The sequence below is a fragment of the Sinocyclocheilus grahami genome, unplaced genomic scaffold (genome assembly GCF_001515645.1).
Source record: "Sinocyclocheilus grahami isolate Dianchi unplaced genomic scaffold, SAMN03320097.WGS_v1.1 scaffold34.1, whole genome shotgun sequence".
Taxonomy (NCBI): Eukaryota; Metazoa; Chordata; class Actinopteri; order Cypriniformes; family Cyprinidae; genus Sinocyclocheilus; species Sinocyclocheilus grahami.
Genome location: NW_015505213.1, coordinates 2,383,955 through 2,411,289, shown reverse-complemented (window position 1 = coordinate 2,411,289; position 27,335 = coordinate 2,383,955). Strand labels below are relative to the sequence as shown.

The following is a 27,335-nucleotide window of genomic DNA, read 5'->3' as shown; positions in this document are numbered from 1 at the left end:
CAGAGATTTAGAGTTTTCACACTCTTTTTAGTTGCCATTTGTTGTTTCTTCTCAGTTTGATTCAGCTTTTGTGTTGTGTAGGTGTTGGAGGCGAAGGTTAATGAGGTGAAGATTAACGAGGCTCGTGAACACTACCGGCTCGTGGCTGTCAGAGCGTCCCTCCTCTACTTCATCATCAATGACCTTAACAAGATCAACCCCATGTACCAGTTCTCCCTTAAGGTGCGGCCTTGTTTGTGGCTCTCTGTATGCATTCTGTAGGACAGTTGTTCAGGTCTCCCTGCAAATATTTACAGCTGAGCTAATTTGTCACCAAATGGAAGTAATATAAACAAAAATAATGGCCCCCTCCATCTGTTATGGTACGATAAACCGGTTCTGCACCCACCTCGACTTGTTTGAGATCACTTCATTTTGTTATTTCATTATTGTCTTACGTGTGTGTGCACTTGATATCTTCTCTCTGCAGGCATTTAACGTTGTGTTCCATAAGGCTGTGCAGAATGCAGATGCCTCATCTGATGTAAAAACCCGTGTGAACACGCTGATAGATTGCATCACCTTCTCTACATTTAATTACATCAACAGAGGCTTGTTTGAGAGAGACAAGCTCACCTTTGCAGCACAGCTTACTTTTCAGGTAACCCACTCACACATGAACACTTGCACTCGCATTACACTGTCCGTTTAAAATACACACTTTGAATGGGTGTGTATTGTATTTTTTGTGTGTGTATATTAGTTGCTGTTAATGAGTAAAGAGTTGGATCCTCGAGAACTGGACTTTCTGCTACGCTTCAACATTGATCTCAGTTATGTCAGTCCACTCGACTTCCTTTCCAACGCCGCCTGGAGCGCTGTTAAAGTAAGCACAAATCTCAAAACACAGACACACACACATAATTGCTTAAAGACCTGGGGCTGTATTAGAGGAACACTCTAACTTAGAATCCTGTCCTGTCCGTTTAGTAACCATGGTGATTTCTCTTCATTTTCAAAGTCAATTTCTATAATACAGCCTCTGAAGATTATCTCTTTGGACACCTTCTTGGTGTTTTCCTGCAGACAATGAGCTTCACCGATGAGTTCCGTGGTCTGGACCGGGACATCGAGGGTTCTCCCAAACGCTGGAAGAAAGTGGTGGAATCAGAGTGTCCAGAGAAAGAGAAACTCCCTCAGGAATGGAAAAACAAGAGTTCGCTCCAGAAACTCATCCTTCTGAGGGCTCTCCGACCTGACCGGATGACATACGCTGTCCGGTAAGTCTATGATAATGTAGTAAGTGTTTATTAAAGACAACACAAAACATTGTGGGAAAGATGAATTAAAGTGTCAGTTCACCTCACCCTCATGTCATTTAAAGACAATTAAATCATTCATCTTCAAAAGACAAAGTTTTTTTTTTAAATGTTCTCTCGCCTTTTTGTCCATCTGCAAGTCCGTGAAACCAAAACTTATATGCATTAAAAAGTACAAAATAACATGAATCGATGTAAATCGATATGAATCAATATAAACATGAATCAACATGCATAGAGCACATCTAATATGGTAATCAGAGATTCAACTACTAGCTACAAGAAAGCATGTTTGAGCTCCCATTTACTGTATTTTATTAGCTCTATGTTTGTATGTGAATAAACTGTTCATCATGTAAAGTGATCTTGTCTCTGCAGAAGACCGGGATTAAACCGTTTTAATTAAATATTACAATTCCGGTGTCTTCATATACTGAAGCTTAAAAATGTTGGTTGCATGGACTTTCAGTGGTGGGACAAAAAAATGAGTAAATATTAAAAATATCTTCAGTTGTGTTTCGAAGAGGTTTGGAACAACCTATTAATAAACACACTAAATAATATTTTCATTAATACCTACTATACAAATTTTATGAACGTTAGCTTTAGGGGTGGAGTTAGGATACGCTTAGTATAAAAACAATAATCCCCACAAAAAAAACGATAACAAATGTGTCCGTTTGCTTGTGTAGGAACTTTGTTGAAGAGAAACTAGGTGTACAGTACACCGAGAGCAGGAAGATGGAGTTTGCACGCTCATTCAAAGAGTGTGGTCCTGCTTCCCCGGTGTTCTTCATCTTGTCCCCTGGAGTGGACCCCCTAAAAGATGTTGAGTCCCTAGGTAAGATTTTTTTTTTCATCTCATGCAAGAATCTTTTTTTGTTTTGTCTTTCATAGAGTGTGTCATGATTTTGACTATGTTACTGCATATTGACCCAGTCAAACCCTGGCCCACTGGTTCAGAAAAACTATGAATTTGAATGGGATATGCCTAGAAATTCTGTTTGAACAGATATTGTGAACAAAGCCTTTGTGTATTTCTGTGTATATGTTTAGGTAAGAAGCTGGGTTTCACTATAGACCTGGGAAAGCTCCATAATGTGTCTCTAGGACAAGGCCAGGAGTCTGTTGCTGAACTTGCCATGGAAAAAGCCTCTAAAGAGGGCCACTGGGTCATTTTACAGGTGTGTCTGTTATCTGTATATTGTATATTTCTGTTATTTTATGCATACACCTTATGCAAATGCTTGTGTTTCTTCTAGAACGTTCACCTGGTGGCAAAGTGGCTGGGAAGTTTAGAAAAGCTTCTCGAACGTTGCTGTGTGAACAGTCACCAAGACTACCGAGTGTTCATGAGCGCAGAACCTTCTCCCACTCAACAGGAACACATCATTCCTCAGGGAATTCTAGAAAATTCCATCAAAATTACTAATGAGCCACCCACAGGCATGCTGGCCAACCTACATGCTGCCCTGGACAACTTTGATCAGGTAAACAGAATTTTAAAAAGTTGCATGTTGTTTTGGAGGCCCCACCCATAGTAAAATCCTATTGGTCCAAAAATCATGCTTTATTAGCTGTATATTAAACATCAAATATGTTCTGATAGGCTGTAATTGAAAAGACATGTCAAGAACGAGATGTAAAAAAAACACCTTTGCTTGTGTGTATAATTAAGACAAATTGGAAAACTGAATTTCAGAAACACTTTTGATACATGCAGATGTGTTTATGTAGGACATTCTGGACCAGTGTTCCCGTGAGCAGGAGTTTAAGACCATCTTGTTCTCGCTGTGCTATTTCCACGCTTGTGTGGCTGAAAGGAGGAAGTTTGGACCACAGGGCTGGAACAGGAAGTACCCTTTTAACACAGGAGATCTCACCATATCAGTGAATGTGCTCTACAACTACCTAGAAGCCAACTCACAGGTGTGTAATTAACTGTGGGACAAAAATATCATCTTTCTGTGTGTGTGTATGTAATACAGAACCATGTAAACAAACGTCTGCTGCCCAGGTACCATGGGAAGACCTTCGTTACCTTTTTGGCGAGATCATGTATGGAGGTCACATTACTGATGACTGGGACAGGAGACTGTGCAGAACTTACCTGGAAGAGTACATGCAACCTAACCAGGTGTACACTCACACTCAAACACACATGCACAACGACTGGAAGGCTGCCATAGCACAAACACTGTAGTAAAATTTTATGATTTGACAATATTCTACTATCATTCAAATTGAATGAGCAGTGCATGGGACATAGCAAAATAACATGCATCCTAATCACAAAGACTAATCATTTTAAGATCACTGTCTTAAGAGCACTTTCCTTTAAGATGGCATGTTGGATTGTTTATTTATTTTCCATAACATATATAATGTTGTGATGCCTCAATCCACTTTAAGCATTTAAAATGACTGGTTTTAGTTTTTAGTGGGAATGAGCTATATATTGGTACAATATTGGTTATTGCCCTTTTTTTCCAAAATTGAACATTTAAATTTTCATGTTCATTTTTTTTTGCTGTTGTCTAACATAGTTTATCTTAGTTAACAAAGTTAATCTTTAAAAACCCTTCAAATTGAGTAACACTGTTGCTTGTAAATTTTAGCAAACCTCAAAATGAAAATACATTTTTTTCTGACTGTACATACATTACAATGTTGTGATGCCTAAATTCAATTTTAGCATTTTTTTTAATTGCATTTTTTATTTATTTAGACAAAATAATATTGCATTTTAGTATCTGCTATTTATTGGCCAGAGCCCAGAACAAAAAAAAGTTATCTGTTTATTGGATTTGAAATATTCCGTTTTCACAATTGGTTGATTTTTAGCTCCTGATAAACATTTCATAAAAACAACTAACACGACTAACACTTTTCTCATTACAGTTTGACAGGAAGTTGTCACTGGCTCCAGGATTTGTTGTGCCTTCTAACCTGGATTACCAGGGTTATCATGCATACATAGATGAGATGCTGCCACACGAAAGCCCAGTGCATTATGGGCTGCATCCGAACGCTGAGATTGAGTTTCTTACAGTGACGTCAGACAGCCTCTTCCACACTCTTTTGGAGCTGCAGTCCAGAGACTCCAACATGGGTGAAGGAGCCTCACAGACCACTGAAGAGAAGGTCCGTTTCTGAGCTTTTGAAAGGGTGCAGGTCTGCAGATCATATATTGCCCAAATAAACTGCTTAAGCCACTGCTGTTTCAGGTGAAGACGATCTTGGATGACATCCTGGAAAAACTACCAGAAGAGTACAACATGTCTGACATCACGTCCAAAACAGCTGAACGCTCGCCCTACATTCTGGTGTGTTTCCAGGAGTGTGAGCGTATGAACATTCTCCTCAATGAAATAAGACGCTCGCTCAAAGAGCTGGACCTGGGGCTAAAGGTGCGCTGTTATTCCATGCTAGTCTGTTATCAGCAGTGTTGGGGGTAACGCATTACAAGTAACGCGAGTTACGTAATCAGATTACTTTTTTCAAGTAACTAGTAAAGTAATGCATTACTTTTTAATTTACAAGATCATATCTGAGTTACTTTTTCAAATAAGTAACCCAAGTTACTTTTTTTCCCCAATTTATTGATTGACAGCTCTCCTGTCCCCATGTTGAGAGAAATCAGATGTTACTGTAGTTCTAAAATAAATATGAATATGCATTAATTAATCTCACTCACAAAAAAACACAGATTCAGTATTCCTCAAAATGAGTAAAAATAATGCAACTCAGAATATGACGTAAACCTGCAATAATTAAATGTTAAACAACACAAATATGCTTTATGTATTTAATCCCATTCTATTAACCAAAGTCTTTGCTTCTGACCTTCGATGATCCAGTTCAACCGTACTAATAAGCACAAATTACTCCAGACAAACATTTGTGTCTTTTTTATTGCTGAAGTTTGTTGAAATTTCTTCTTCTGCGTTCTACTGTACGGACGTAAATTTACATTTCCTTCAGCCTGAGGCTTATTCATTTCACTTTTGGTTTGAAAAGGCTTTGATATTTGCCAAAAATAGAACTTTTTTATTTTAAAAACAAACAAGCAAGCCCTGTCCAGATTTAAAAAGTAACGCAAAAGTAACGTAGCGCATTACTTTCCATAAAAAGTAACTAAGTAACGTAATTAGTTACTTTTTTATGGAGTAACGCAATATTGTAATGCATTACTTTTAAAAGTAACTTTCCCCAACACTGGTTATCAGCTGCAATATGAATCGTGCTTGGCCGCTTTTCATATCACAGTGTCCTCTTGTCTAAGACTTTAGGCGGATAGTCAAAAGCTTGGCTTCACAAGTATGTAAACTGGTCTTGTTTTCTCGGGCAGGGAGAGCTGGCTATTTCATCAGAGATGGAGCAGATACAGACAGCTCTGTTTTTTGATAATGTTCCAGATACCTGGGCCAGACTGGCCTACCCCTCTATATACAGCCTTGGACTGTGGTAAGCAGTGATCACTTGTAAATGTTTTGAATTATATTTTATTTGTTCTAATTTTGTTGTGTTTTTGTCATTATTTTTGATCTTCTATTTTTAAGTTTTAGTTTTCAGTTCAATTAGTTTATTTTAGTACTTCAACTTAATATTTCAGTTAATGTTTTATTTCAAGTGGTGAAAATGGAAGTTTTAGTTAATGATAAGCCTGTTGGTTAGACAAAACCCCATATAAGTTTGCTCAACTGAATATTAGCTGTAAGGTCAAGCTCTGTTTTGAAACCTAGTGCTGCTCTGTAAGGTGCAAGGTCTGGTGATATTATTAAGATATCTTGTTTAGGTCACATTTTCTGTGGATGAAATGATCCCTGAATGCATTGCAGTGAACTCCATGAAGATGGTATTGTTCATTATCATAGCTGTACTGCCTTCTGTATGTTGTCAACTCACGAAGTTCTGAAACTATATAAAGGCTGTACTGTTTTATGATAAGTTTGTATATGTAATGTCTGTGTGTATCCAATCAGGTACAATGACGTGTTACTCCGCTGTAGAGAGTTAGATAGCTGGACTCACGATCTCTCTCTGCCTAGTGTGGTCTGGATCTCTGGTTTATTTAACCCTCAGTCTTTTCTAACAGGTACAGTAACACATACAAGCTTGTATATAAATAATACAAACATTTATATATGTATACTACCATTCAAACGTTTGGAAAGATTTTATATTGTTTTTTGTATATTTTTGTGGAAATGATTTTTTTCAGGATTTGTTGATTAATAGAATGTTAAAAATAACATTTATTTAAGATACACACACACACACACACACACACACATATATATATATATATATATATATATATATATAGGTAGTGCAAGACTTTTTTTTGTATATATATATGTGCATCATACACACTTTTTGCCTTTGTAGCTGTGATGCAGAGTTTGGCACGTAAGAATGAATGGCCACTGGACAAGATGAATTTGACTGTGGATGTGACCAAGAAGTTCAAAGAGGAGTTTAACCAGTCAGCCAGAGAGGGAGCTTACATCTATGGCCTTTACATGGAGGGTCTGTATCATCCATCCAATCACAGGGCACTTCTGTCAGCCAATCAGAATCCTCAGCCAATTAGAATGCTTTCTTATATTATCTGAGCCATTTGGGTGCATTTGAATCTAAAGTCAGTGCTTGTGACCGCAGGTGCACGCTGGGATATTCAAGGTGGGACAATCGCAGAAGCACGCCTGAAGGAACTAACCCCCAGCATGCCTGTTATAGCTGTCCGAGCCATCCCAAACGACCGACAGGAGACGCGCAATACCTACGAATGCCCCGTCTATAAAACCAAACTACGTGCTAACACATATATCTGGACTTTCAGCCTGAAGACCAGAGAGAGGCCTGCAAAATGGGTTCTGGCAGGGGTCGCTCTGCTGCTTAGTGTGTGACGCAGAGAAACACACTCAGAATTGTTGGTGAAGACACTCTATAATATGCATTGAAATAATAGTTTTTAGCCTTATTCGAGCTATAAAAGCAAATTTAGTATATTACACTTTCAGTATGAAGTGGGGTCAAAATGTCAAGACATTGTAGATTTAGAAATAAAAGGTTTTAGGATTTTGAGAAAAGTTAGAGACATAAAATTAACTATTAGTTTAAAATTCTGCGCTTTTTTTTGCTCCATAATCGACTGAGGATTTTTTAAAATTTGTTGTATTCTAGTGGCCTCATATTTTTGGATTCCACTGTACCCTATCTCAGTTTCTGAGATTTTAGTTTTTCCCCATTTCCACCAATTCCGATAGAATTTTGCAGATGGAGGTGCATAAAAAGTCTATTTTTCCACAGGTTCTTATAAATATATATATATATATATAAGTGTGCTTTTTCAGGTTTTCTGCAGGTCTTAAAGTCTTAAATTATAGCAGAAAGTAAAACTTAAATTAATAAAGTCATGGAATTAACTCTTGCATGCATTGCAAAAAATGATCTTCCTCAGTAGTTTAGTTTTCTAATAGAATATCTAAACATCAAGATGATACATTTACTACAAATGTAAAATAAACTAAATTAAATACGCTTAAATCAAGAACAAATATTTGTCAGTGGGGTATAAAACTTGTTTTCCCCTAGTAGATTTTTCTGAGCTCACTGACACATTTGTTCTCGTTTTAATAAAGTTCATTTTGATCAATTTAACAGAAAAGAGGACTTCTTATTTAATGTAATTTTGCTTCTTAAGTAAACGTATCATGATTTAAGAATCTTTAGATTTTTGCACTGGAAAACAGGACAAAAATACTGCAGAAGAACATAACTTTAGATTTTTTCCCATATTCTAGTAACTCTTTGTCTGCAACTGAGATTTTGTTCCCTTCAATCTATTCCTTAAATTTCGCTTGGTCACAAAAAAGCCTTAAATTTAACTTCATTAGTCCTGCAGAAACCCTGTTTTTCCATAAATAAAATGTGTGCAACATTGTAAATTAAGCATTCTGTCCTTTATTAATTTACACAGTTGTGCGTTAACTCTTGTAATATTCACAATATACAGCATAAATATAATACATACCAATATATCCAAGGAAGAAAACATTCTAACCGGCTGTTATGTGTTGCATTGTATAAAATACAGTGTCAAACATTTAAAAAAATGCATAAAAACAATTTTGCGAACAGCACTAGTTTTAAAAAGTGACACTGTACAAGATGTTTCAAAGAGTTTGTGCAAAAGATCGCAATAGTATCGTATCTTTCTCTTGCTCTCTTCCCGCACTGGCACGTGTCCTGGCCTTATCCCACAATCCCCCACAAAGGCAAACCCACTCCTGCCAGCTTCCTGAAACACTAGACACGATTTGGACCGTCTCACAGGAAACTGTTAGGCCAACACATGCCGTGATCACAGCGGTCACACGAGCCAGTCAGGACAGCCAACGACATACCTGTGTGATGAGCATACACTGATATGTCACGATGCTCCGCCTCCAGATTTCAGCGTACCAATCAGATTCATTCATTCACGAAGAAGCTCTAAATCTGGTGGCCCTATGAGTAAATTACTAAATTAAGACATGCATACATTTTTCCACTTTTTTAATTTTTTTACTGACACTAGGAAGACTGTGTGTTTCAATGCATCTCATTAAATGTGATTAAGTGATTAATTCAACTAACTAACTTTGGTTAAACATGCAGTCCTCCTACACATGAAGTAAATGCCATGTTATACTGCAAAACTAAAAGTGTGCATTTTGTGGGTTCTGTTAATGTAGATCTATCGTCTGGAAGGCCAGGGATGACTGCTGCTACAAACGCTAGGGCTTTCACCTGCAGATCACATTCTCCAGATAGATTTCTACAGATAAACACTGCTACAGCTTCAGAATGAAAGAACCTTCTCAAATGAACCTGTAACTTGCACAAAGAAATGAGGACAAAAAGCAACATATAACACAAAAGGGCTTTTCACGGGGCCAGTTTTAACCCTGGGTTAAGCAGCCGTATCAGCACTGAATGAAATCAGGCATCTATCTTGCTTTAAGTGCTAGAATCCAAAGGCGAGCTGTTTAGCAACAGACAGCCAATCATAAAGGCTCAAACTGCAACATGAGCGGACAACCAGAGAGGACCTATGTGGCAACATTTCCACAGATGGACAAGAAGTTATTAAAATATGAATTTGCCTCATAAATATGCAAATTATATCTAACCAGGGTTAAAAATGACCCTTTAAGTGTTAAAAGCCCCCAGGTGTTTGTGGAGTGGTCAAACGTTCATCTGTGGTTTGAATTACCCACTATGAGGGCCGAAAAATGCTGACACTTTCTTAGACCGTCAAAGTTTTGTCAAATTCAATACTGAGACATGATATTGCAATACTGACAATACTGTTACAATGCTTAGTGGGCTCTGAAGGGACAGCGTGTTGTTTCTGAATGTAACTGTCCTGTGGAAATCAGAATAATTTGATATTTTGAGATGATAGTTTGATGGTGAGGCTTTGCTTTGCAGAGTTCAGTTCAAGTAAAAGATTCTTCCTGAATACCAGGAAATTTATAGTTAAGTAAATACATATATGAATCTCAAATAAGTGATATAAGGACAAAAAACCAAGCTCATGTCACTTGATTGCCAATGCAAGTGTTTTTTTTAAGAAACATGCAAAAACTAAACACTGCATTTTTTCCCAGCATGCATCTTTCATTAACATGGTCTAGTATGTTACTTCCTGACTGCCATTTCATTTATATATTTACAAAATGAACAACCTTTAGACTGATACTGCATTAATGCATCTGTTCACCAGCTTTTGTTCGACGCCTAACTATGAGGGACACAGAAGGTCGTTTTCAGTTCTTTGCATATGACTCTTCGGTTTCATTTCTGTACCCTGAGTCTAGCTGTAGCTGCAGTTGTTTTGAAGGGAGGAGGTTGAGCTTACTGTAGATTTTGTTCTGTCTATGCATAGTTACATGAAAGCATACAGAAGTCCGACTCCTCTATGAGGCATTTTGATTAAAAAAGTCTGAATATTACAACTCAGTCCTCATGATTAAACACTGCTCTTACTGTACTTCCCCCTGGGAATTCTGTTGTTATTGGATTCTATTTCACGACCATGAAAACTGTAACCTTTGACCTTATGTTACTCCTTTGGACAGCCAGGATCAGAGGAGGGCCTGTGGAGACCCGCCTCCCACTCTGGCTCCGTCACCAATGGAGTGGCGTGCTGACGTCAGAGGTCATCTCCGTGGTAACTGCAGGCGTTGGAGTCTTTGGCTTTGCAGGCGTTCTCTAGATCAGGACTCTGCAAAGATGAAAACAGATTACACATACTGCTATTTCTGCCATTTGAATGTACTATTGCAAAGTAACCCAAAATCGGCTCCAATCTGGCAACAATTTTTAATCGAATTATATTTTGCACAGCACAGTGCACAGATGCTTTGTGAACACAGCCTGTGTGTTACCTGTGTCTGCATGGCAGTGACGGGCTGCACAGGCTTGTGGTAGTCGGGACTGACGGCCACAGTGTTGTACGCCGGAGGTCCCAGAGTGCTCTGCCTCTGGAGCAACTGTAAAATAGCCTGGATGTCTGACGTCATCTGCTCTTCCAGCCTACAAACACACACACGCATAATGACGCAGAGATGCAACACAGTCTCTGAACAGCAGATGGTGGCAGGCACCATTCGATCAACAGCACAAAGTGTTCCGTATGTTAAAGTTGATGTTTTAACTCATATTCTCTTAATTTACTCTTTCATGTGACCTGATTTTTTCTCTCACTTTCTCTCACTCTCTCACCTGTTTAGGTGTTCCTGCAGTAGATCCAGTCTTTGCTCCATTTCGCCGAATGTGATGTCACTTTCACAGTCGTCTCCTCCTCTGTCCTGATATTTCGCTGAGTCATCTGCATTCCCACAAGGCCATTCTTCAACACACACATCTAGAGAAACACAAAATCCCAGTGCAATTAATCAGACATGCAAACATACAAACCCAATGATTCATAAACATATGTAAGATGAATTAGGTTTGTATGTTGTCAATTGTACTGCACACACACATTTATATATGCATACACACTATAACAAAACATACGGCACCATAACAAGACAATTGAGATATAGCTCACACACACACACAAACACACACACGTCATTAATTCTCTCAACACTGCACCAGTGTGCCCTAATATAACAGCTGCAAAACCCAGAAGCCCAAGAAAAAATTTTTTGTGTGTGTTTGCCTCAACAAGATATTACACCAAGCTCAATCTTATAATACGCTCTAGTGTCGCCTTGTAATATTTAGAGATGAGAGAAGGAAAAAGAGGAAGAGAAGCTCCCTGGCTGTGCAAGAATATCAGCAGTCATTGTTCACACATTTAAAACCTCTTCTTTACTGTACAGAGTCACAAAAAATTGCAGCACATTTGTGACTCATTGTTTTCCTCTAGTTATTTATAAATTAATTTTATATACTCTGATATCGCAATTTTTGGCAATATTTTCTACAAGGCTTGTATACAATACATTTTATATATAGGCTCCACAGAAAGGGTTACCAATATTAATAATGCCATCAAATATACCTTAAGGTGCACATCAGTGGAATATTGATATTTTATTATAAAATTGTTACAAACACATTTTCATAAAACTACTCGGTCATACTTTGTTTTAAGGTCCAATTCTTGCTATTGACAAGCCATTAATTATGACTTTTGCCTCAATAAACTCCTAATTTGCTAGTTAGTAAGGTAGTTGTTAAGTTTAGTTTTTGTGTAGGATTAGGGATGTAGAATATGGCCATGGAGAATGTGCTTTATAGGTTCTAATAAACAGCCAATATGTTAATAATATGCATGCTAATAAGCAACTAGTTAATAATGAGAATTGGTCCCTATACTAAAGTGTTACCAATTACTCCAAACACCAAACTTCCTCTACACCAGAGGTTTTCAAACTAGAGCCAATGGCATGCTAGAGGCTCAGCAGAAATGTGATACAAAAATAAACATTTTTAAGATTAAATATAATGTTCTAATATTATATTTAATCTTACATTTTTTTATTTTTAATGACACTGATTATATATGTTAATTTAATGTTTAACACACACATACACACACACACACACACAAAAAAGGTAAAACATGCTGCAGTGGAATTATAATTATGAGAAGCACTTTACAAATAAATCTGGATTTAAAAAGGAAAAAGGAAATAGTCTCTTTGCTTTTAGTACAGTTACAATATAAAATATAATTTAATTTAAAAAATGTAGACATTAAATAATTTTTTTTAAGAATTTCTAATTCTTAATTAAAATGTCATAATTTGATCTTCCACTAAAATTGCATACTCTCTGGTCCAATCATTTCACCTGCTTCAATCCCGCCCCTTACAATTGGCTGCAAGCTTGCAATCAGATCTGCCTCCATCCAATCAGCAAATCATGAATAACCAAGTCCCTGCCCTATATTTTTTACTTTTCCAATAATCTGTTTCACTCAGATGTACACCACAACATGGAAAAAAATGATAACTATTAAGTAATGTATTGTAAAATGAACAATGAATTACAATTTGTATTTAAAGCATAAAGAACATTTTGATATGTTTCAAGTAAAGTGTTACTGTAGGGCACCTATGAGAATGAGTATGTTATACCTTTGTGAAACAGATTGTTTTCAACACAATCTTTAGAGTATGTATCAGGGATGGTGTTCAGGTTGACAGGAATGGATTGACTCAAAGACCTCGCCATTTCTTCCTCACCCTCCTCTTCTTCCTCCTCCTCCTCCTCTCCCGGTAACGTGCGAACCTCTCGATCTCTTCCACTTTCCCTGTCTGTCCCGCTCAGTCTGCTCGGAGAACCTGAGGGAACACAAAGTCCTTGCAGAATTACACACACAGTTCTCACGGTCACTCTCCAGATTGCACCTTGAACAAAGAAAAAGATAGAGAGGAATGTGCCAGCAAGAGAGTAAGAGATTTGGCCGGGATGAATAATCCAAACAGCAGGTTACACAGGGACGGGGGATAAAATGGCTCTTGACCGTTCAGGTGAAATCTGGCACGTTGCAACCACACAATAACAAACATCTGTCGGTGGCCAACAATCACCATGGAAACAGCTTGAAACCCAGCGGGAGAGAAAAGAGATGTGTGGAATGAGGAGGGGAGGTGACGGGGGAAGGGAAGCAAAGGAGGGACCAAAAAAGGAGAGAACATGAGAGGAAGACGGATGCGAGCAGAACAGGAGAAGCTCCTGACCTGCGGAGCGGTTCCTCTTAAAGCAGGGTTTGGTCTTGACGTCAGGATCTTCTGTGTCTGAGTCACTCACGGCCGTGTATAGGTTCCTCTGAGGAGCTGTTGCTCCCTGCCACACACAAGACATCATCACATTAGGCAAAAGGCACTAACTTTATTTACTCTAGCAACATTAGAAAGGAAAAAAAACAGATTGGCTTTCTTCTGTGGAACATACAAGCTGACTTTCTGAAGAATTTCCAGACCATTATTTATATATAATGACTTCAAAATGACAGAAGAGCATCATCAAAGTAAGTCATGCCAAAAGGAACAGACCAGAGAACAAAGAAATAGTTCACCCAAAAATGAAAATGTTGTCAATTTTCTTGTGTTGAATATAAAAGAAGATATTTTGAAGAATGCTGGTAATCAAATAGTTGATGTTACCCATTGACTTCCATAGTATTTCATTCCCTACTATGGAAGTCAATGGGGACCAACAACTGTTTGGTTCTTCATAATTCATCAAAATACATTCTTTTGTGTTCTTCTACAGGTTTGGAATGACATGATGAAGTAAATGATGAGTAAAAAAAACTTTAATTTTTGGGTGAACTATTCAGAGGTCATTCGGTGAAAATCTTGACATCCAATAAATCAATGAACAACAGCCCACCAGAAATCGGAGACTATAACAACATAAATTTCAATCTCTTTGTCACAAAAAAGTCAAGTGAGCTTTATTGTCATTCCACTATATGCGGAAACATACAAAACAAAAACAAAATGACACAGAACTACAGTGCTACACATGTAAACGGACTGCATACATCTAACCTATTGATAGACAGAATTTAACCATACATTTGAAGACTTGGAATATACAGTAGCACAGTGGCTTTCAACCTTTCTGACTCCAAGGCTCTTCAGTGTCCACAACAACATTCACTTTTCCTGTTGTTCATATTTACTTGATAGTGATTTTTAAAATTATTTTTACTTTCAATTTCTACCTGATAAAATATTTTTGAACTTGGCATGAGTAGGAAATTGTAAAATCATAAAAGATATTAAAATACCCATGTGTTTTTATTCATTTACATTACTTGTCCAGGCCTAGAAATCACACATTGGTTGAAAACCACTTCTTTTATGTCACCCTTTTTTAAATATCTACTGCCTATTCTTTGTAACTGCATTAAGAGTAACCAGTACCCGTTTAAAGGGGTCATCGGATGCCCATTTTCTACAAGTTGATCTGATTCTTTAGGGTCTTAATGAAAAGTCTATAACATACTTTGGTTAAAATTTCTCAATGGTAGTGTAAAAAACCTGTCAAAATCACCTCTGTTTTTAACAATCCATGTTTCTTTAAATGCTAATGAGCTCTGCTGCCCCCGCCCCTCTCTTCCGTGGGGTGACGAGCAGACTGTAAACTTTAGCCGCGAAACTTGCTAACTAGAACATATTAGGACCAGAGCATGTGAGCGGAGCGGGAGCGGAGTGGTAATATTTCCTTATGAGTGCAGAGCGCCTTTCTGAAGATTCCGTTCCGCTCGCTCAACCCAGAATGCCGTTTGGTGATTTGCTTGTTCGAGATCGAGAATCTGTAGAGATCGAGAATAGTAGAGCAGTTATGGAGTTCAGATATTGTTTCAACGAAGTTGCAAGCCTTATACATACATTTAAAGCAAAAAATCTAAGTTAAGAATGAGCAGGGAGAAGAAACTGAGAGGGAGTGCGGGGAGAGTTAGTAAAGATTCATATTGGAATCTGAAGCGGCACATTGCCAGAAAGCACGAGGATGTGCTACGCAAACATGGTGCGGCAAAAGGTGAGCTAGTTACATACCATAATAAATTAATAAACAGGTAGGCTAAGGTTATATTCGGTTGTACTGAGCCCCGATCATGACATGCAGACAATCACGGCCAACGAATTTAGAATAGGCTAGTTCTCTTTTATGCTAGGACTACATTATGGCCACGAATTAAGAATTAATTTTTTCGTTTAGTCTAAATTATGGCGTGTGCTTTTCACAGGCTTTATAATCCAGGTGTATTTTGTAAAGATCTACACACATTTCATCTCGTGTGTGTGTGTGTTTGTGTTTTAATGAGCCTGTTTTGAATGTTCTATTGCACAACAACTGCAGCTATTTTCACGGAAATAAAGTTAACGAAAATCAAATACACTTTTTCAGTTTTTGCATTTTAGGTAGGTTTGCTAAGGTTAGATTCATATATTTAATAAATTTTAATTAATACATTACAATTAATAAAATTAAGAAGAATGTAAGAATTTCGCTCTGAAACATGATAATTGCTATTTATCAGCATGCTTAATTTTAGACAATAATCCAAGAATTTCGTTACAAACAGTAAACAATTAGGCCGACTAGAGAAATTTTATGTCGGAGCGGGATCTGAGTGGGAATTGGTTCACGGTGAGCGTGAGCGGAATATTAACGGAGCGCTTGCTTGTGCGGTTAGAGCGACTGAGCGGAGCGCACGTCCATAGAGCGGAAAACGTAGCTCACATGCTCTGACTAGGACAGGCGATTTGCAAAGATTCATAAAAAAACCCTTATACTCACTTCTTCTGTAGATGAATCTGGATCATGAATGATTCACGCGAACAAACGCATTTAGGCAGATCGGGGATCGGCGCATTGCCTTCAAAAACGAAAGTAGCATTAATCCTCTGCGTCTTCAGCGGCTCAGATGTCGGGGGTAAATGAGACTGCTATATTCATTATTACATCCAACAACAAAACACCTCAATCGCTTAATCGGAGACATTCTTGTCTTCCCCTTCACCGTCGAGTCGACACAATGGCGGACAGCTCTCAGCTCACTCAGGGCGGGTCTAAGATAAGACGGACTTGTCAATCAACTATTGTGGGAGCGGCTTGTGCAGAACTACGTCATTCTGACAGGAATCTCAGAACAGCCTGATTTGAGAAAGGGGATTTTTAAAAAAACACTGGGTGGATTTTTATCATTATAGGGTGGATGTGTACACACACTTCCAACACACATTTATGTTCAAACAACATGTAAAGTGAATTTTGCATCCGATGACCCCTTTAAAGTCTGCGTGAACCGGAAGTTCGTGCCGACTTTATTTCAGTGTAGTGACGTATTTCCAGCTGAAACGGAATATTGAGTAGAGGGCAGGGTTTTATTTTTGCGCTCCTCCTCTCTGTCTCTCACTCATAGCAACCTAACGGTTGGAGGGGTGTGTTTAAGGATATTCTGCCCAAGCCATCAAACTGACGTCATCAGAGAAGGAATGCCATTCCAGAGCAGAAGCAAATGTTCAGATTTTGATTAAAGATTACCGAGACAAACTATTTTTTTCAGCAGATTAACTTGCACGGAGACTATCAAGACTAGCAATGTGCGCTAATAAAGTAAATAAAGTCAATTTTGATTTCATGTGGACTTTAAGACTTCTATTTGTAAATTACTATTATGAAGGACTATGTTCATGTGAAAACTACTGCCATAATTCACAACAACATTCATCAGATGATGATCAGTTGCTGTATATTACTTGAATATTGTTTAAATTAAACGTGGGTTGCTATTATCAGCTGTTTCCTTCATAATCTATTTTTACCTACTGTAATTGCTGCACAGTATATTTATATTTCATTGCACAGCCTGCTGTATATTTTACAAGGCATTCTATTTCTAGAATCTTTAATTTTCATAAAGGGTCATGGTGGACTGGAGAATAAACTATATAGTCAATGCTAGCGTGGAACATTTCATCTTTTATTTCGAAACACTAAGCAATTATAGCTTGTTGCTTTACCTTGGCGTTCTCATCACGCAGGTTAAACGTGAGCTCCAGATTGGACAGGAAGTAGTCTGAGAATTCAGGATACATTTCCAGAACCTCCAGAAGATCCTCTCTGTAGATGGTGTGGAGGTCGCAGTAGCTCAGCGCTCGAACATCTGCGTTGGCTTTCCCCGGTTTGGCGTACAGATGAATCATCTCTCCAAAAATATCATTCTTACCTGAGAGGTGGGCGTACAGTGATCAGAAGAGAAGAGAGGGAAGAGAAGATAAAGCAATGAAGGAAGAAAATGGACAAATAGTTACACGAGAGAAAGTAAGTTCCCATATAAGTATTAGTATGTAAGTGAAATTTCACAGGCAAAAAAAGTCAATTATAGTACTGACGTATGAAGCATAGCACACACAGAAATCACTTTTAAACCAATCAGATTTCTTAAAGCCATTGCAAAATCTGTGGGTAAATCCTTCACCCTCAAGTGAAATTCCTAATTGTTTGGATTCCTGCTGAAATTGCCGGATTGCAGTAAATGTAATCACACCTTATGTGTGTCAGTGCTGTCAACAAAATAAGTTATGCAAGGTAATTGCTTGTTGTTTAATTAAATACAGTTAACTAAAATGATTTTATTGAATGTACATCTTTTAAGTTGAAACATGTCACTTCTGTGACAAAAATATTGGATGTTGGCAAATACGCTTCCAAAACTCCCTGTCTGCCATTGGTCAAACAAACACTTCTTTGGAGGAATCAACCTTCAAATAGCTTACTTATAGTTGTCTTTGCAAACTGGATAATGATTTTGTGAGTCTTTTGTTTAATTAATTAGACGAATCAGCTCATAAGAGTCATTTGTTGTGAACAAGACAACACTTGTAGACATATGTGTGCTGCCAGTGAAGATGAAATAAGTTATCTATTTGTTGTCTCTGTAATATTTTCTTTATTTCATCACATTAAGTTTAGAAAAAATAAAAAGGTTATTGTAACTTTTTATCTCACAACTGTGATTAATATAAACTGTTTTCTGAGAATTGTGAATGTAATTTTGGAAATGTTATATATGATTTTGTGCATTAATATAAGCAAAATATTTTAAAGATGAAACGCATTTCATGAAACAGATAGACCCTTTCGGTCATGAGATGTAAACTCAAAATTTATATAAAAGTCAGAATTGCTTGATATAAAGCCCCTGCAAGCTTCGTGAGGACATGTGCCAAGAGAAAAGTCAAGGCCTGACAGCACATTTCTGCAGTGATACATATCAAAGGTCAGACCTGACAAACAAACGACAGCCACCTGCGCAGCGGCCACCTGCCACTGGATCTAAATTCGGCTCAGGGTCATGGCTAAAGCCATTAGTGTTGTATATTATATATAAATTATTCGAGGTGAGTACGATATTAGAGTAACAGCCAGAGCCAGAATTAGTGTACAGTGATGAAGTGTCCATCTGCAACATTTTCGTAAGACAATAGATTCTTGCTGTGGTAGTGATTCTTCAACTGAGACCTAAGAAAACATATGAAGCAGGAGGTAGCTTCTCTTAGCAATTTTGTGCAGTGTACAGCAAGTTTCTGCTGAGTTGCATGATTGGGTAAGTGTGTGTCTCTCTTTCTTTCCCTGGCCTTATTCTGTTAAAGCCAGCTTGCGTAGGAAGAGAGATGGACCATTTAAATTCGGCTTACCCTCCTCCACCTGCCCGTGCATGGATGTGGCTGGAAACTCTCAAGCATGTGTGTGCACGAGTTTAATAAATGCGCCTGTAAATAATGAAACTATTTCTGTCACTCGGGGCTCTCCGTCACACTAAGTGACACTTCGCAAATCTAATGAACAAGGGAAACATGCACCACACTGCCGTCACTCTCATTCCCGCATCTTCTTATTTAATTACAACCCTTCTCTGCCTCGTTCTCTCACTTTCCTTCAGCTTTCCTCTATTTCAGTCTCTCTCCAGCTATAAAAAACATGATGAGCTCATCACAGGAGAGATATCCTTGAATGAAGGACAGCACTTCTTTCATTAAGTCTCTTATTACCTTTGAGCCTCTGAGATGTTTATATTAAATTTAGATGAGTGTGCAAGCGCCATATTGTAAGACAACCCATTTTCCACAGCATTCCAGTAATCTGCTATTTGGACATTGATACTGTACTTATTATAGGATATATATATACATATAAACTAGATTTGTCCTTTTGTCTCCGCCATCACTTCCCATTTAGATGCCCAGCCTTTTAGATGTAAAGCCAACAGCATTTGTAAAACACTTCACAATTTCAGCTTTCAGCTTGAAATAATGTAGACGGGTGTTATTTTAATATATTTTTTGGATTGGATTGGATGGTAAAATATGGTAGATGATGGTACTTTTTCCTTCTTGTGTGGCCTTGGTTATGAGAACAAAAAAGTTATTTTGGAGAAAGTAATACTTTTTGAAGTAAGAATATGATTTTTTTTTAGAATAATATGCACCAAGGACATTTATTGTGTGGTGGAAAAGCCTACTGTTTAAAGATTTGGTCCAGTAACCAAACTCTATATCAAATATAGATTCTAATCACAGTAGCTAAGTTTACATGCACTCAAATAGTCTGTCTATAACCGGATTGATGGATCAATCGGACTGAAAAGCCTTCATCTGAATGAAATTTCGAGTGAAATGGGTGGTTTAGACTTGAAATAAACAGGAAAGAATTACGCATTTAAACACTTGAAATTGACTTTTTTCCTAAATTGAATTTAATGCGTGATATGTACTTAGTGTAGAATACGTGCCATTCACATGTGAACAAATATGTCAAGTCAAGTCACCTTAATTTCCATAGTGCTCTATACAATGCAGATTGTGTCAAAGCAGCTTGACAGGGATTATCAGGAAATAGAAGAATCAATTATGGAAACTGTGAACCGGACTGTAACATTTAGGAATCATAAAAACCTTTAGAATCTGAAATCAAATTGGATTTATTCTGATTGCCGAAAATTAGTGCATTTCATCGCAACAAAGTTTTGGTAGGCTTATTACAGGCTTACAGTGAAAGTTTGTTTTATTGTTCATTGCTCACCCAGGATGGCCATCACTATGTCGTCTCGGAGAATCTCGATAGATCCCCTGGCCACAAAGTAGAGGGCCGTGAGAACGTCCCCGCAATGCACCAGCGTGTCACCCGGTGGGGCATGAGTGGTCTTAAAGCGCATCGCCAGTGCCCGAAGGCATCCTTTGGTCGCTCCGCCGAAAGCCTTGCAGCTCTGGAGCAAACTTTGATTCAGATGAAGACAGATATCAGCCTGCAGGCACTCTGGAAAGCCCTTCAGTACCTGCAGAGAGGGAAAAGAGAAAGAAAAAGAGAGAAAGAGTGTTCCCCATGGAGAAGAGAAGAAGGAGGGCAGAATGATTGCAGGTTTTAAGAGCTTTGCGTTAGAGCTCAAGATTATACAATGCTAATATAGCCCTGTCTCCCTCAACTACAAATACATAAAAGATGAAGCACAGTATGAATACGTCTGGGATCCATTGTTTCTGCTGCATTGCATTGTGTTTGCCTTTGATTTGCTTTTGCTTCATATAATGATATACGGCACATCAAGCAGAGGAGAATGCAACTTCAGCATGACAATGATCCCAAACACACCGCCCGGGCAACGAAGGAGTGGCTTCGTAAGAAGCATTTCAAGGTCCTGGAGTGGGCTAGCCAGTCTCCAGATCTCAACCCCATAGAAAATCTTTGGAGGGGGTTGAAAATCCGTGTTGCCCAGCGACAGCCCCCAAACATTACTGCTCTAGAGGAGATCTGGATGGAGGAATGGGCCAAAATACCAGCAACTGTGTGTGAAAACCTTGTGAAGACTTACAGAAAATGTTTGACCTCTGTCATTGCCAACAAAGTGTATATAACAAAGTATTGAGATGAAATTTTGTTATTGACCAAATACTTATTTTCCACCATAATTTGCAAATAAATTCTTTAAAAATCCTACAATGTGATTTTCTGGATTTTTTTTCCTCATTTTGTCTCTCATAGTTGAGGTATACCTATGATGAAAATTACAGGCCTCTCTCATCTTTTTAAGTGGGAGAACTTGCACAATTGGTGGCTGACTAAATACTTTTTTTCCCCACTGTATGTTTCCCCCCAATTTTTTTGGTTCATATAAAAAAACCCCACCAAGTTTCTTGTTTAAAATTTAATTTGGGATGTCTGCCAAGGAACAAAGACTGGCATGAAAAAAAAAACATTAATGTGCAATAACTATCTATCTGACTGACTAACTAAATCTAATGCCTAATAAAATGGGAAATGTCAATACGACCTAGGCCCATCAAAGTGAAACTGATTTAACTGAAGGAAAATAACTGAAATGGAACTTGGCAAATGTCTGTATGCAGGATGAGTCACAGTACACATGCCATTAGCTTTGTAAATAGAGCTTTTGATTTAACATCAGTCTTCAAATGGACCAAACTTTAATTGCTTTAATTGGCTATAACATTTAGACTATGCTTACCTTATAAAACGGTACGTATTTAACCCAACACTGCCCGCGGTTAGACATGCACAGTTTGCATGCTTCAATAAAAATATAGACATTACGGAAAACATTAAAAATAAAACAACTGCAGCTTTTTTGGTCAAAAGCAAACATTAATCTATACCTCCTGCTCACCAGGGTGTTGAAGTCAGTCCGTTTGAGTGCGTATAAGAAAGAGACAATGCATATCAGATCACTGCGTAGACACATGAACACATTTGACATTAATACTCTGTGACTGAGATACATATGTTTGAAACACTAGATAGCTAACACACTGACACATAATGCAAACACTGACTGATAAATGCATTTATTTATTCAATGACAGAAATTCATGTCAAGGGGAAAGAAACTTGACTCTTACCATGTTCATGTCGATGCCATTGGTGTATGTGCATGCGTGTTGGAAGTACTCCTCCAGTCTTTGTCTCAGCGGGTTAGGGATCTGGTGGAAGCGAATGAATTCTTTGACCCGAAGCATCTGCAGATGGTACCGAGCTGTTCCTGAGTACAGTCGCTGAATTATAGCAGACACATTCCCAAAGATACTAGCATACATCAGAGCTAAAAAACAAAGAGAGAAGGCAATGGTCAGGATTTAAGTTATATATATATATATTTATAAATATTAAAAACACAAAATATTTGCTCAATATTTTTGTGTAAACCATGGTAAATTTTTTTCCAGGATTCTTAATAAAAGTATTAATTCCTTTAAAAAATATTAATAATATTAAGTTATATATGCTTAGGAACAAATTTTTTTTTTTAGAAGTATTAATTCCTTTAAAATATGTTAATATGCTCAATAATATATAAGATATAAGATTAAGCTGTCTTAAAAAACATTCCTGCTTGCTACACTGGTGATTTTGATGGCATACGTTTAATTTGAATGTATTGATACCCACAGCCAATGAGCATGACGCAGATGGAGAAGATCTTCTCTGAGTTGGTATTTGGCGACACGTTTCCAAAGCCCACGCTGGTCAGACTGCTGAATGTGAAATACAGTGCTGTCACATACTTGTCCTTGATTGAGGGGCCTGAGGAGAGGTCGGTGCCATTATACTGCTTGCCGATAGATATAGCTAGATTGTCCAACCAGCCAATCGTGTGATCCAGATAGTGCTTCTCCACATTGCCGATTGCATACCATATGCAAGCCAACCAATGAGCAATCAGTGCAAAGATACACATGAGGAGCATTAGGACAGCCGCCCCATACTCTGAGTAACGATCCAGCTTCCGTGCCACACGGACCAATCGGAGCAGTCTGGCAGTCTTAAGCAGGCCAATCAAAGTCGTGGTCTAATCAAGAAGGTGAAGTGCAAACATACATTCATGTTAACATAACGTTTAGATAAAAATGACACTATTGCACTAAAGCCTAAACAGTCAGTCATACTTAAATCCATATTTAAGCACTAAGGATTAGTTCACTTGTTCATGCCTTTCTTTCTTTAGTCGAAAATGTTTTTAAGGAAAAATTTCCAGGATTTTTCGCCATTTAATGGACTTCAATGGGGACCAAATTGTTTTCTTCTTTTCTTTAAAAAAATAAACATTTATATACTTTTTAACCACAAATGCTCGTCTTGCACTAGCTCGACTTCTTGCATTACTTAGTCAAATTGAAAAGGTCACGTGTGACGTAGGCAGACGTACCAACCCAGTGTTTACAAAGTGAACGTGCAAAGACAAAATCAAAATCAAAGGCCTTTACAAAAAAAAGGTTTTGAAGTAGAAGGAGAAAATCAGATGGAGTTCAGTACTACTTCTGCCTGTCACACAAGCCTATGTTTTCAACGTGACAACGTAAGCGAAGTCGTGGACACACATCACAGAGCATCACAGAGCAAGACGAGCATTTGTGGTTAAAAAGTATTTTAATTTTTTTTAGAATTTTTTTTTAAGAAAATAGTTTTGCTAGCTAAGTCCCTTGTTCCTCACCTGGGATTGTGTAGAGCCCTTTAAAGCTGCGTTGAAACTGCAATTTGGACCTTCAACCCTGTTGAAGTTCACTATATGGAGAAAAATCCTGGAATGTTTTACTCAAAACCTCTTTGACTGAAGAAAGAAAGACATGAACATCTTGGATGACATGGGGGTGAGTAAATTATCAGGAAATTTTTATTCTGGAAGTGAACTAATCCTTTAAACTGCACTCTTCTGCGTTGAAACTGCAATTTGGACCTTCAACCCTGTTGAAGTTCACTATATGGAGAAAAATCCTGGAATGTTTTACTCAAAACCTCTTTGACTGAAGAAAGAAAGACATGAACATCTTGGATGACATGGGGGTGAGTAAATTATCAGGAAATTTTTATTCTGGAAGTGAACTAATCCTTTAAACTGCACTCTTAAAAATAAAGGTGCTTCAAAAGGTTCTTCAAGAGATGCCATAGAAAAACCATTTTTGGGTCCACAAATAACCATTCCGTCAAATGTTCTTTAAAGAACCATCTCTTTCTTACCTTTTTATAATCTGAAGAACCTTCTTTCGCCACAAAGAACCTTTGGTGAAACAAAAAGGTTCTTCAGATGTTAAAGGTTCTTTATGGAACCATTTAAACAAAAAGGTTCTTCTATGGCATCGTGAAGCACCTTTATTTTTAAGTGTGCATTTTATATTAATCCCCAGATTTTTAGCATTTGGGTGAAAATGTACCCATGAGGGTGTTGGTTGCCAGGTTTTCAGGGTGTTTGCTATGATGTTCCATGTAGTTTGAAGTATACTAGTCAAAATTTTAAGTGGATCAAAACCTTTCATCAAAGTTGTCCTAAAACCTAAAAGCTTTCTTGTCTTAGGACAACTTTGATTAACTTTTTTGATCCACTTCAAATGTTGACTACTGTATTTTTTTGTATTTGTTCAAATTACTAACTCGAAGTATGAGTGACAGTACGAATAGCATGAAAAATCTTTCATTGTAAATTACAACTAAAACAAATCAAACCACATGAAAACATATGCACCACTCACCTCTTCTGATCCTCCCTCAAATATGAGCAGATCAAACGGTATGGCTGCCACCATGTCTATGAAGAACCATCCCTTGAAGTAATGCACTGCTATCTTAGCTGGATGACTAACCACCTCTTCGTTGGCATTAACGTACGTAGTCCGGAAATTTATAAGAATGTCTACAATAAACATGATGTCCACTATGAGGTCCACCACGTTGAGCGGGCTGCAGGAATAACCACACTCTCGTCTCTTTTGCTCCTCTACGTCATTGAGCAGGAAAGCAGCGCTGTAGGGCGTGAAAACAGCGGTGTATATGACTAGCAGCAGAATCAGCCAATCCCAGACTGCCTTGAAGGGGCTGTAGTGTAGGATGGTGAACTTGTCGATGCGTGGCATCTGAAGCTTATACTCTGGAAGCACGTCAGCGCCTAGCGACAACACCTGAAGCATGGAGATGCAGTTACTATGATAACAGTGATACTTTTATATTTTGCAACTATTAACAGATATCACAAGCTGCAAAATCAGAGACTGGAAACAACATAGTGACTCGTGTACAAAATGTACATATTATTAACTTGCATTCAGTGTAGAATGTAATTCAGATACTCGTGATGTTAATAATCTCATAAATTTTACAAATTAGAAATGATATTATCAGCAATTTGTCATGTTCATGGATTCTAGAATGTGTTAAAATTTGGGTCACACTATAGTTTTGGGGCCAATTTTCACTATTAACTAACTGTTAACTATGACTTTTGTCTCGATAAACTCCTGATTTGCTGCTTATTAATATTTAGTAAGGGAGTTGTTAAATTAAGGTATGGGGTAAGATTAAGGGATGTAAAATATGGTCATGTAGAATAAGGCATTAATATGTGCTTTATGAGTACTAATATACAGCCAATATGCTAGTAATACGCATGCTAATAAGCAACTAGTTAATAGGGAGAATTGGTCTCTGGACTAAAGTGTTATCAAAATCGATATGGCATACTTTTACACAAGCTAAACTATATGCAGTATATGCAAATATCGATGAGTGTTAAAAAATAACAAGTTACAATTATTAATGTATTCCAAGGTTTCTAACAAATCAAGTGAGCCAATGATTCAGTGATCTATTTATAAAGACATTCACTTGCCTTGTTTTTAAATGAATGAGCCATTAGAATGAATCAGTTGAATGAATGACTGAATGAGTCACTCATTAAGACGTGACTTGTGGCTACTGACAGGACTAGTCATGCCTGGATACTTGCCCTAGGGACACCCCTGTCCGAAGAAAGGCAAGATCTGCCCACGGGCTGAAGGTCTGACGGCAGAACGGGGTGACATAAACCCGGTATGTGCCGTATCGCCATGCCCATCTCGGGACCCGGTCGTGAAGCCAACGCTGAAGCGGTCTCATATGAAGCAACCCGAGTGGCGTGACAGTGGCTGTGGATGCCATATGCCCCAGGAGCCTCTGAAACTGTTTCAGTGGAACCGCCGTCTTGCGCTGGAAAGACCCCAGGCAGTTCAGCATCGACTGTGCACGCTCTAGTGAGAGACGTGCTGAGAGGTTGACCGAGTCCAGCTCCATGCCGAGAAAAGAGATCCTCTGCACCAGGGAGAGTTTGCTCTTTTCCCAGTTGACCCGAAGCCCTAACCGGCTGAGGTGATTGAGCACCATGTCCCTGTGTTCGCACAACTGCGCTCGAGACTGGGCCAGTATGAGCCAGTCGTCGAGGTAGTTGAGAATGCGAATGCCCGCTTCCCTCAATGGAATGAGGGCTGCCTCCACGACCTTGGTGAAGACACGAGGTGACAGGGATAGCCCGAAGGGGAGGACCTTGTACTGATACGCTCGCCCTTCGAACGCAAAGCGGAGAAATGGTCTGTGTCGAGGGAGAATCGAGACATGAAAGTACGCGTCCTTGAGGTCGATCGCTGTGAACCAATCGAAAGGACGGACACATTGAAAGATACGTTTCTCCGTCAACATCCTGAACAGGAGCTTGTGAAGGGCCCGATTCAGCACGCGCAGGTCCAGGATTGGTCGTAACCCACTGCCTTTCTTGGGTACGATGAAGTATGGGATGTAGAAACCTGACCACATCTCGGCTGGAGGGACTGGCTGTATCGCGTCCTACGCCAGCAGGACCGCGATCTCTGCACGTAAGACAGGATCATCCCTGTCCAGTACAGAGGTGAACCGAATGCCCCTGAACTTGGGAGGGCGCCGGGCGAATTGAATCGCGTAGCCGAGTCTGATGGTTCTCATGAGCCAGCGAGACGGCCTGGGGAGCTCTAACCAGGCCCCCAGTGACCGAACAAGCGGGACCAGGGAAACCACCGACGTACCCGCAGTGGGGCAGTGAAGTGGAACACAGGGACCCAACCCGGGAGGCCGTGCGTCCCAGGGTGGGGTCTGAGTGCGTGGCGCGCCACTTACCTGGCTCCACGGCTGGGCAGGGGGCTCGTGAGGAGGCGTAGC

At 38.7% G+C, this 27,335-nt stretch overlaps 2 protein-coding genes across 2 annotated transcripts in view; one reads left to right on the top strand and one right to left on the bottom strand.

The window, feature by feature from the left end:
- The window catches only part of dnah9l (dynein, axonemal, heavy polypeptide 9 like), a 32,240-nt gene extending 25,030 nt beyond the window's left edge, over nucleotides 1-7,210 (top strand). Inside the window, exons 57-71 of the mRNA XM_016266985.1 lie at nucleotides 82-222; nucleotides 470-640; nucleotides 743-865; nucleotides 1,066-1,259; nucleotides 1,991-2,139; nucleotides 2,355-2,482; nucleotides 2,561-2,788; nucleotides 3,036-3,227; nucleotides 3,316-3,435; nucleotides 4,200-4,442; nucleotides 4,526-4,708; nucleotides 5,650-5,765; nucleotides 6,284-6,396; nucleotides 6,690-6,830; nucleotides 6,963-7,210. Coding sequence (XP_016122471.1) covers nucleotides 82-222; nucleotides 470-640; nucleotides 743-865; nucleotides 1,066-1,259; nucleotides 1,991-2,139; nucleotides 2,355-2,482; nucleotides 2,561-2,788; nucleotides 3,036-3,227; nucleotides 3,316-3,435; nucleotides 4,200-4,442; nucleotides 4,526-4,708; nucleotides 5,650-5,765; nucleotides 6,284-6,396; nucleotides 6,690-6,830; nucleotides 6,963-7,210 — 2,490 coding nt within the window. The remainder of the gene's footprint in view (nucleotides 1-81; nucleotides 223-469; nucleotides 641-742; nucleotides 866-1,065; nucleotides 1,260-1,990; nucleotides 2,140-2,354; nucleotides 2,483-2,560; nucleotides 2,789-3,035; nucleotides 3,228-3,315; nucleotides 3,436-4,199; nucleotides 4,443-4,525; nucleotides 4,709-5,649; nucleotides 5,766-6,283; nucleotides 6,397-6,689; nucleotides 6,831-6,962) is intronic.
- A 3,214-nt stretch (nucleotides 7,211-10,424) lies between these two features.
- LOC107581368 (potassium voltage-gated channel subfamily H member 7-like) overlaps nucleotides 10,425-27,335 on the bottom strand; it is a 59,147-nt gene continuing 42,236 nt past the window's right edge. Inside the window, exons 8-17 of the mRNA XM_016266918.1 lie at nucleotides 24,869-25,294; nucleotides 22,794-23,193; nucleotides 22,247-22,446; nucleotides 20,415-20,667; nucleotides 17,354-17,559; nucleotides 13,553-13,658; nucleotides 12,947-13,153; nucleotides 11,076-11,217; nucleotides 10,739-10,886; nucleotides 10,425-10,575 (exon numbers count right to left, since the gene is read on the bottom strand). Of these exons, the coding sequence (XP_016122404.1) occupies nucleotides 10,504-10,575; nucleotides 10,739-10,886; nucleotides 11,076-11,217; nucleotides 12,947-13,153; nucleotides 13,553-13,658; nucleotides 17,354-17,559; nucleotides 20,415-20,667; nucleotides 22,247-22,446; nucleotides 22,794-23,193; nucleotides 24,869-25,294 (2,160 nt within the window). The 3' untranslated portion in view covers nucleotides 10,425-10,503. The remainder of the gene's footprint in view (nucleotides 10,576-10,738; nucleotides 10,887-11,075; nucleotides 11,218-12,946; nucleotides 13,154-13,552; nucleotides 13,659-17,353; nucleotides 17,560-20,414; nucleotides 20,668-22,246; nucleotides 22,447-22,793; nucleotides 23,194-24,868; nucleotides 25,295-27,335) is intronic.